At 47.9% G+C, this 10484-nt stretch overlaps 1 protein-coding gene across 1 annotated transcript in view; it reads right to left on the bottom strand.

The window, feature by feature from the left end:
- Positions 1-10484, bottom strand: part of ATP13A4 (ATPase 13A4) — a 102205-nt gene that overhangs the window by 78471 nt on the left and 13250 nt on the right. Inside the window, exon 2 of the mRNA XM_044667649.1 lies at positions 2563-2736. Within this exon, the coding sequence (XP_044523584.1) occupies positions 2563-2736 (174 nt within the window). The remainder of the gene's footprint in view (positions 1-2562; positions 2737-10484) is intronic.

Genomic DNA, 10484 nt, shown 5'->3' with positions numbered 1-10484 from the left:
GAGGAGGGGGGGAGAAGGAGGAGGAGGGGGAGAAGGAGGAGGAGGAGGAAGAGGAGAGGGGAGGAGGAGAGGGGAAGAGGAGGAGGAGAAGGAGGGGCAGGAGGAGGAGATTGGGGCCAATCAGGTCAGAAGACGGTGAGGCAGCCAATTTGATTGTTTCTTTTTCTGATAAATGGCATCTAAGGGAAATGCTGCAAATAGAGTGTAACTAGATTTCAGCAGAGCATGAGATATGACCCAGAGGAGAATACAAGGGGGAAAATTCAAAGGCAGCAAAAATGACTTAAAATTCAAAGAGGAATCATTAAGAATTTAATGTCAACTTGACAGAAGGTCTCCAGTGAAGTGCCCTAGGGACTGGGTTTGGGCCTGGGCTGTTTGACATTTTTATCAATGACTAACATAAAGGACAGATGGGAGGCTCATTGCATTTGCAGATGACACCAAGCTGGTAGGGAGAGCTCATACAATGGATAACTGACCCAGGATCCAAAAAGACCCCATCTTGATTGTGTGATCAGTTCTAAATGCCAGGGCACAGGAAAGGTACTGAAACCTGGGATGGTGTCCAGAGGAGTCAGCCAAGTTAGCGAAGGACCTTGAGTCCATGTTGCATAAAGACGGAATGAAGCAACTAGAGAAGATTCAGGAGTGACCTGAGAGCTGCATTCCAGCTGTTTAGGAAGCTGACTTGTGGAGGAGGGATGAGCACATTCTCATTGGCCCCAGGGCAGAACAAAAAGTGATGGGTGCAATCTGTGAAGAGATCAGGAGGCCTGCCATCATGAGAACTGTCCAAGTGTGGGAGGCTTTGGAAAGGGATGGCACCCTTCGCTGTGGGTGTCTTTGAACAGATACTGGATGACCACCTGTTGGTAGGTTACAATGGTCATTCCTTCGGTATATGGGTTGGACTCAGTGGCTGCTAGGACATTCCAATCCCCTTCCATAAGTTGGTCTATAATCCCCTTGTCAAACTGACCCCCCAGAGCAGACTCATTGACAGTGAAGCCCTGAATTGCCAGCAGGAGCTGATCAGGGGTCAGAGGGGATAGTGAGTGGTCAGTCCACTGTGACTGGGACAAAGAAACCAATGGGTCTAGTTTGGAGTTTGGAGGCCAATTGAAAGCTGGCCTGAAGAATCACTAGGAATGACGACCCATCAAAGGGATCCCAGAGCAGAACTAGCCCTGCTGATCCTTCCTGGCTGTCATACCCTCTGCCACTCCCTCAGTCCTTCATAAAGAAGAGTTTTGAGGGTCAGAAGGATCAGTCTTGCTTAGAAGGATGAGAGATTCACATGCAGAGGAAGAGGACTGATTTGGAAATCTGAGCCCCGCTCTGTGGCTTCCCCTCTATGTGACCCTTAACTTTATTGGGCCTCAGTTTCATCATCTGTAAAATGATCAGGTGGAGCAAGGAGATTCCTAGGGTCCCTTCCAGTTCTAATATTCATCATTCTCTGTCATGCTATTGCTTGCAGGTCAATAAAACCCCCAGGATTTTTTCACCGAGTCTATGTGATGCAGGGGTTAGAGCATTGTGCCTGAAGTCAGGAAGATCTGAGTTCAACTTCCGCCTCAGGTGAGTGTGAGACCTTGGAAAAGTCATTTCACCCCAGTTTGCTTCTATCAAATGGGGTAAAAATAGCACCGTTCTCCCAGGTGTGTTGTGAGGCCCGAATGAATGGGATGCTCATTGTAAAGTGCTTTGCTCATCCTAGGGTTCTCCATCACTGCTAGTTCCTAGTCTCATGACTGATGCCCAGTAGTACATCCCCCCACTCCATCCACAGGACAATTTTTGGAATCCATATAAAGATCAACCTTCCTCACAGTCCAAGTTCTTCCCAGGACCTGAGAGTAGGAACAGACCCAAGAAGGGGCATTGTGAAGGGGCAGAAGTGAGCAGGAAGGCCCCACCCACCCACGCCACTGCTCATAAAGGGGAGAGGAATGTATTATTGCTGTTGGATTTGCTATTGTTATCACAGGCATCATTCAGCTGTGAAGTTCTGCTGAAAACCGCCTCCCAAAGCAGGGGGTGGACAGACTGAGGATGGGAACAAGGCGCCCTTCAGGTCCAGGCCTTCGGATGCAAATGTAGGGGGAGGAAGGAGCATTCTAAGCCTTGTGAAGGCATTGCTGGACCGTGAGGGCTCCATGTGTAGCCCAGGGGAGGCTCCTTTGCCTGGGAACTCCTCAAGGGCAGGGACAGTGTTCTTGCCTTTCTCCGAGTCCATTCAGGACTCTTCTCTTGAGCTGATTTCTTTATGAAGCCCACAAGGTGGAAAAAACAATAATCAATAAAAGCAGGCCATTTCCCTCCAATGGGTTTCCTGGACCAAAGACATCATGTTCCATGTCCTCGTGTCTCTCTATGTCAAGGTTAATGTTCACAATCTCTTCTGAGAAGCAGCCCAAGCTCGTGGGCCCCGTGACACTCATTGCCCTTCCTTGGCCAGCAGCCACCTGACTTCTAAATACACACATGGTGGCTCTCATGACAAATGCATCCCCTGACACGGGGGCCAGGGGCAAGGCCAGCCCGGGGGGCACCTACCGTGGTCCTCAGGAGGACGACATCGGCTTCTCTCAAAGTACACGGGATACAGTTGGCCCACACGTCCCAGGCTGGTCGCCAGTAAAATACCAATGGCAGGATCCCACAGGAAAACACATAGCCCGCAATGCACAGGGTCTTCCGGCAGCCTTCTGTCCGATAACCAAAAATCTCCTGAAATACAACCCAGAGGCCCTGAGTACGAGATTAAAGCCATCATTCAATTGCCTGTCAGTGCGCTGTAGAAAAGAGAAAAATAACAGCATCTTATCTACGTTATTTCATTCAAGCTCTATAAGCATCCTAGGACACAGCTGTGATCATTATCCCCATCTTGCAGATAAGGAAACTGAGGCTGAGAGAGATTAATGATTCTCAGGTCTTTCCCGACTCTCCATGTCCGACAGTACCGTCCCTGCCCTTGAGAATCTTTGAAATCAGTGATGGGCAAACTTTTTAAAGAGGGGCCAAAGGAAAGGAAATGCTCCTCTGTCAGTCTGTTTCTAAGGCAACTCTTTCCAAGTTTCATTGTATTGTATCCTACTCATTGTATTCGTCAGATTAGGAATAATATCCCGCAGCTGGATAGAACATTTCAGGGGGCCACATCTGGACCGCAGGCCGTAGTTTGCCCATCACTGGTCTAAATCAATTGAGGAGAGTGGACTCACACATGGATTAGGAAATAGAATGGGTTCATTGATCTCTTCCCTGTGTCTCTGCTTTCCTCATCTGAAAAAATGAGGACCCTGTCCTGGAGGGCCCCTGAAGCCCTTTCTAGCTCTGGATCTTGGGCCCTGTGACTTGCCCAGGGTCATATAGCTTTTCATTATCTGAAATGGGGCTCTATCCCTGGCTCCCTAACTCCAAATTCCATGTTGTAGCTGTTGCACCGTATTGCCTCTCCATAAAGACATCTAAGACACAGGGCACGAGCACAGGAGGGGATGAGAGTTTGCAGACCTCAGAGGCTATCTAGTCTAGCGCCTTCATTTTGCAGATGAGGAAATGCAGGCCCAGAAGGGGGTTGGGGCTTGCCAATGGAAGCAATAGGATTCCAGGTGAGCCCTGGCCCTCAGACTGCCAGGGTGGTGTTCTTGCCTCTGCCCCAGGAGAGTTCATCGGGTTGGGGAGACAAGACGCTCTCACAACATGCCAATAATGAGATGACCTTTTGAGGCCAAACACAACAAACTCTTGGACACCACACCAGATGAGAAGGGCTCCTGGAGCAAGGGAAGTCTCCAACTGCATTGGGGCCAGGAAGGTAGGCAATGTGGAGGAGGCAGATTGTCATGTCAGCAGAGGCTTGGAGGAAAATGTGGTTCTAAGCATTCAACAGCAGAGAAATGTTCTCATCTCAGGTCCACCTTGGGCGCCATATTTGAAAATCAGCAGTAGCATTTTCCAGCTGAGGGCCCCTTCCATGTACATGGCCAGAAGGGTCCTTGCCTCTCTGTGAGAATTCTGGCATTTATTTACAACCAACTGGGAGTCAGAAGGCTAAATCTGACCCCGATTCTTACTATGGGCACTTCAGACATTTTACCTGAGTTCCTGCATCTCCATTTTCTCTTCAGTAAAATGAAGGAGTGGGCCTAGATGGTCTCTGGTCACTTGCAATCTCTAATCCCGTAACATGGGTTGGAATCCTGGCTAGGGCACTGGCAAGTCCACATGCAGGAACTGTCTTGTGTCTCTTCTCAGCCCTCATGGAGGGACTTTTGTCCTTTTTTTTAAATCTCCAGAACAAATTACATGGTAAGTGCTCAGTAATTGTTGATCAACTAATTGATTGAATTAGTGGTCTTTGAAGTCTCCTCTATGCTATGACCCATTGGGCAGCCCAGTGCCAGGAGCATGTTCTTTCTAAATCCATAGACAGAGAACCAAGGGCTGGGCCCTCCTGAGGGTAAAGAGAAGACTCCCAGAGGCATTCACTCTTTGAAGACATGCTGCAAAACACTAAATGTCCCTCACAGCCAAGATGGGGATGTTTGACTCTGAGAATGCTGGAGCTGGAGATAGAGGGAGGGGGTGGAGTTGACCACTTAGCTAGAAGGTAGGCTGAAGCACAGAGTATCAGGGATGCCCATACCTGGCTGGGACCCATTGGCTGGGTTATACTTCTTGAATAATGAGATATCCTGGCATAATGAATTGTATTTCAACACTGAAAGACCCAGATTCAATTCCTGCCCCCAACACTCTCTCAGTTGGGGGATCCTGGGTGAGTCATTTACCACTCGGAGCTTTAATCAGCTAAACTCTATAGCCTACCGAATCATAAAAGGGTGGCAATCCACATGGCTGAAAGAAGTTCCCACACTAGGAATTCCCACTGCTGACAAATTGCCACATCCCCCTTCTACTTTGAGGACAAGCCTCCTATCACACGTTGTTTGTCTATTTGTTTGTTTTTGTTTCTGGCTGGCAGATCTCAGGTCAGTATTTTTGTCTCTTTGGTTAACATGGAAGTGAGAATTCACAGCATGAACCCTGCTGGCTTCCCTCCCTTTCTGGAAACTTTCCAAAGTGAGTTCTGTGACCTTTGGCTGAATGTGACCCATCACAGAAGTCCCTTCTCTTACGGGGGCACCTACATAGACCAGGGGCTCCTCGGGGACAGTCAGCGGCCTGGGATCCTCTAGAAAGTGTCCCCTCTCCCTGGCTCATTCCCACAGGGGCTCTGCCATGTTGGATCTCAGAGTTCAATGTCTCCTCCCAGGTCGAGTTCAAGTTGTCCCTCTCCATTTGCCAAGTTGCTCCTGTTCTGGTGCCCACTGAGTATGGCTGTGGCTCTCCGTGTCCCCATTCTGATGTTCTCTCTCATTCTAATTCAGGTCCCACTCCCTTCCCTTTAGGGCAGCCAACTCTCTGCACTCCCAGGTTCCTTTGTCCAACCTTGGGTTTTCTTCAGTCCCAGCTATTCTGCTTCCACAGCTTCCCAGGCTCTCTCCTCCCTCCAGACCATCCAGAGCTTTTTGTTCTTTTTACAAAATAATGCCTAAAAGCTGCCTTGCCCCAAGAGCTCCAAAGGATGCTATTGGTGGGCACCCTGCCCTTTCTGTGGCAGCTTTCACCCCTGCATGACTTAGCAGGCTCCTCGATCCATCCATCGTGGCTGTGGCAAGTCAGGCTAGGAGGCTCCCCAACAACTCTGGGACTAACACTACTGGCCCCCATGCCTGGAAAGCTCTCTCTTCACCTCAGCTTTCTGGCTTCCAGCTTCTAGATTCACCTTTCCCCATCCCCTCTGCCCATGCCACCCCTGGAGGTTGTCCCCCAGTGACACTGCATGTATCTTGTATGTAAGTGGTTATTAGCATGTTCTCTCCCATCTTCTTTCCCTCCTTCCCTCCCTCCCTCTGTTCATTAGAATGTGAGCTCTGAGGGCAAGGACCTTTCTTTGTACCCCCAGGACTTAGCAATTTGTTGGCACTTAATAAAGGCATGTTGATTAACTGACTAATGGACTGACTAATTGATTGCAAATGGGCTGACAGACTGATAGACTGAGCTGGACCTCTGAAATTAGGCTCAAAGCCTGGCCATCTTGATGGGGCCTGGCTAAGCTTCAGCTCTGCTGGGATGGTCAGCTCAGCTCCATGGCCAAAATGCGGACAGTTAGTGTAGAGAGAAATAGCATTAATAATACAAGGCATGGTGAAGAGAGGGCTGGCTCTGGAGAATAGAAGACCTGAGTTCAAATCTGGTCTTAGATACTTATTAGCTATGTGACCCTGAACAAGTCACTTAACCTTTTTTCTGCCCAGTTTCTTCTTCTGTCAAACAAGAGCACTATTAGCATTTACCTCCCAGGGATGTCATAAGGATAAAATGAGATAACATTGGTAAATCACTTAGCACAATGTCTGGTACATAGTAGGCGCTTAATAAACGTATATTTCTTCCCTTCCTTCTCCTCAAGGTAGTGCCAGAAGAGCTCAAGCCAGGGATGCCATATCAAGCCAGAAAGACTTGAAGTAAAGTCTCATTGACAGACTGGGAATCATCTGCCCAGGGGTGTGCCTAGAACATTCAGGAAGACTCATCCCAAAAGGATGGGCACCAGATGAGATACAACCACTGGAAGCATCTACCGAGGGCTGGCAGGGATAGCCTACAGCAAGAAAATACTAGATCTTTCCAGGGTCTTTCAAAAGCATGGCACTGCCCAAATCACCCTGCCCCACCCTGCGCACCTTAGAGAAGTCAAATATTTGGGACATCTCTGCCCCCTTTGCTTCCTCTATTCTGCGCCTTTAAATGGAACCTTGAGAGGGCTCCAGGGATGTGAGGCTGACTGTTAGCTGTGGGACAGTGAGCAGAGAAGGGTAAGTGAAGGGCAATGTGAACACGGGATCTCCCACAAATATTGTTCAATTATTTAATTGTTGAGTTAAATAGAACTGACCTACAGGGACCCTCATAGGATTCTGGGAATGGGGAAAAAATGTATACAGGGTGTCCCAAAAAGTTTTGGTGCAGTTTTCCATTTTAAGAGCTTAACTATTAACAACAACAACAATAATAAATAACTGAATGGAGTTTTAATAGCATAAAGCCATTCTAAGGCTTTGGGGATTCCTTGAGCAATAACTGAGGTTAGTACAAAATGCTTTCTTCTCAGCAGCGCCAGCAAGAAGGCAGTCCAAGTCAAGAAGTCGGTTCCAAGGCCACCTCTCCTTCCAAGGCTTATGAGACCTTGCCTATCCTAATCTCTTCATTTTATTGACTACTTGTCAGCTGAGTATGTCCAAGTGAGTTTATTCCCCAACACTTCTCTGTCCTAGCATCCACTTGCATTGCTATAATGAAGGGGAGAAGGGAACAAGAATTTATTAAGCACCTACTGTGTGCTAGACATTGTACTAAGTGCTTTACAAATATTCTCTCATTCAACCCTCACAAAAGCCTCATTAAGAAGGTTTTCTTATTATCCTCATTTTATAATTGAGGAAACTGAGGCAGGTGGAGGCTCTAAGGTAAGCTCTAAGGTAAGATTGGAACTCAGGACTTCTGACTCCTGGCCCAGTAGACTAGCCCCTGAACCACCTAGCTGCCTCTCAGTGAGACAATACTGGCTGTTCTTTTGTCTCTTAGCAGAAGTTTGGCAAAACCCCAAGACCTAGAGTGGACGAATCCCCCAGGCAGCTCCTACCATGATCGTGGAACCTTCTGGCTACTCACTGTTGTATCTCATTGGGTTTTCTTAATTGTGAGTAGGAGACTATGTCGGAAGAGCAACTAATCATGAAACGTACAGGACGACTGTACAGATTACAGGAACCATTTAGTGTTGTAAGCAAATATAACTTACAACAGAGTTAATCTGCTCCATTACTGGAACGCTTGATCATTACTGTTCTGCCTGGTAATTCTTCCAAAATTAGATCAAACCATAACTCACTTATGAGACCTCACGGCCTTTTTGTTTTATTGGCAATTCATTCCAGGAATCAGCTCATTGAAATCCAGGAACCCAAAGGGAGAAACACGGCAGAGCGCTTGGCATTGAATAGGAGCTGATAAATGTTTATTGGCTGATTGACTGCCATGGAATTGGGGTAAAGATAAAAAGAAGGGGAAGAAGAAATGCTGTTATTTGAGGAAAGCCCAGACCACGTGGCCAGAGAGAAGAAATAAACGAAGAGTTTGGTAAAGAGATCTCAAGTCTGGCCCTTGAGAAGTCTGGGAAGTATGAGAAACTTCGAGCATCTTCAGTCATTAACACACCAAGAGAACAACATCTTGGTTTGAACTAAGACAAAAACAAGTCTGGTCGCCTGCAGGCTGCTACCTACATCAACGTGACATGTTTGAGAACTGGTCTCACCTGTCCTGTGCTGGATGCTGCTGAGTCTTGTTCATTCCCTCTGGGCCCCCTCTCTCTCATCACAAGGCTACCACCTCTCACCAGGAGATGGCAAGATCCTTCTGATGGGTCCCCCCTCCCTGCAGCCTCTCCCCTCTCCAATCCATCCTCCAAACAGCCACCAGAATGACCTTCCTAAGACCACCCCCACTCAATAAAGACCACTACTAGCATCAAAATCAACTCCTAAGTTCTTCACCAGCTCCACTTTCTAGTTTCCCAGGCTTCTGGCACAGGAATTTGGTTCATGTACCCTATGGTCCCACAATTTGGGGCTTTAGTCGCTGCCATCCCATCATTCCCTCTCCTATCTCTGGACCTTTCTCTAGGCCTGGAATGACCTCTCTCCTCAGTCCTCCATCTTGGAATTCCTGGTTCCCCTCAAGGCCCAGCTCCAATGACATCTCCTAAATAAGACCTAATTCTCAAGCAGGTTCACCCCTGAGATTGTGCTTAGAAAACCCCCAAGTTCAGCACCCAAAGGCTTCCCTTCAAAAGGGGAAGGACTAGGCAGCAGGAGCTGCCGGGGGCTAGAGGAGATTGCCAGACTCCATGTTGTGATAACAGGTCTACGTCATGTTTATGTAGGTAGCAGCCCGCAGGTGACCAGATTGTTGTTTTTTGTCCTTAGTTCAAGCCAAGATATTGTTCCCTTGGTGTGTTAATGACTGAAGGTGCTTATAGGACTGAAACTCCAGCCTTGTTAGGCCAGTCAGGCTGCAGAATTGCAACCAGTCCCACAGGTCTGGGCCAGCCAATAACTGCAGTGTGGTAACTCTTGCCCTCTGGATACCCAGCCATCTCCAAGCTGGCTCCAGTTCTTCAGAACTCTTTGGGCAAGTTAGAGCCAGGACAACCTTCCCAGCTTACAGAGCCTCTTTTGACAGGTGCCTGGTACTGCCTTAATTGACAATCACAAGACACCTCTTCAGCCAGTGAGTGACCCCCAGCCAGACTGGACCCCCTGGAGAAAGTCTCACTTCCTTTAACTGACTTCCACTGGGTTGAAACTAAATAAGTAAGTCAACAAACAAGCAGGGATGACTCCACCCAGGTGACGATTAGGTGTGAACAGAAAACAATGGTTTCTGGAGCCAATATCCTTGTCCCTGGGCTTGACAGGTCACAAGGATGTGTCCCAGTCAACACTTCTGACAAGACTATGTGGGAAGCTTGCAAAAGAAAACAAAGCAGAATCATCTTAGGCTGGTGATGCCATTGCAGGCCCTGCTCTCCACTGCAGAAAGACCCAAGGCAATAAGGTCTGAGGATGGATGCTGGCAAACCAATAGCGATGGGAGTCCCATTTGCTGGAAGAAGCCTGGCCCCAGCCCAGAGCATCAAAAGGCAGTAGTCGCTCTGCCAGTTCCCTCAGCTCCATGCCCTCTCCTCACTCCTCCTCTCTCACTTCCCTGGAAAATGCGTCAGGACTTCATATATGGTGTTGGGAGCAGATATTAAATGTTTAGAGGAGTTTAGAAAAGGAGACGGAGAAATTCAGAGTCATCCTCCAGGTTAGCTCCATAGGGAGCAAGAAGGATTCCATGTTTTCCAATCTCGCAAGAGAGAGAAACCTGGAATTTGGCTCTGGACTCATTAGTATTGGGCAGGCACACTGAGCACGAGACTTGAATGTAAAGGAAACAAAGAACAATGATTGCCAACGAAATTCAGCAAGACTCTCCAGGGGACTCACTGTTTCACATCTTTTCCCCCCTCTCATTCCCCAGCACTAATCAAGAGGGCTTGTACTGAAATTCAAGAACAGCTCCCAAATAAGTAATAATTCTTTCTCTCCTTCCTTCCCTCTTTCCTTCCTTCCTTCCTTCCTTCCTTCCCTCTTTCCTTCCTTCTTTCCTTCCTTCTTTCCCTTTCCTCTGTACTTCCTTCCTTCTTTCCTTCCTTCTTTCTTTCCTTCCTTCTTTCCTCCCTCCCCTTCTTCTCTTTTTTCTTTCTTCTTTCTCCTCTCTTTCTCCTTTCTTTCCTTCCCTCCCTGTCTCTGCTCTTTCTCTCCTTCCTCCCCTCCTTCCTTCTTTCTTATCTA

This window comes from Gracilinanus agilis, chromosome 3, assembly GCF_016433145.1.
Source record: "Gracilinanus agilis isolate LMUSP501 chromosome 3, AgileGrace, whole genome shotgun sequence".
NCBI lineage: Eukaryota > Metazoa > Chordata > Mammalia > Didelphimorphia > Didelphidae > Gracilinanus > Gracilinanus agilis.
Note: the sequence above shows the minus strand (reverse complement) of the source record. Positions and strands in the feature narration are given on the sequence as shown.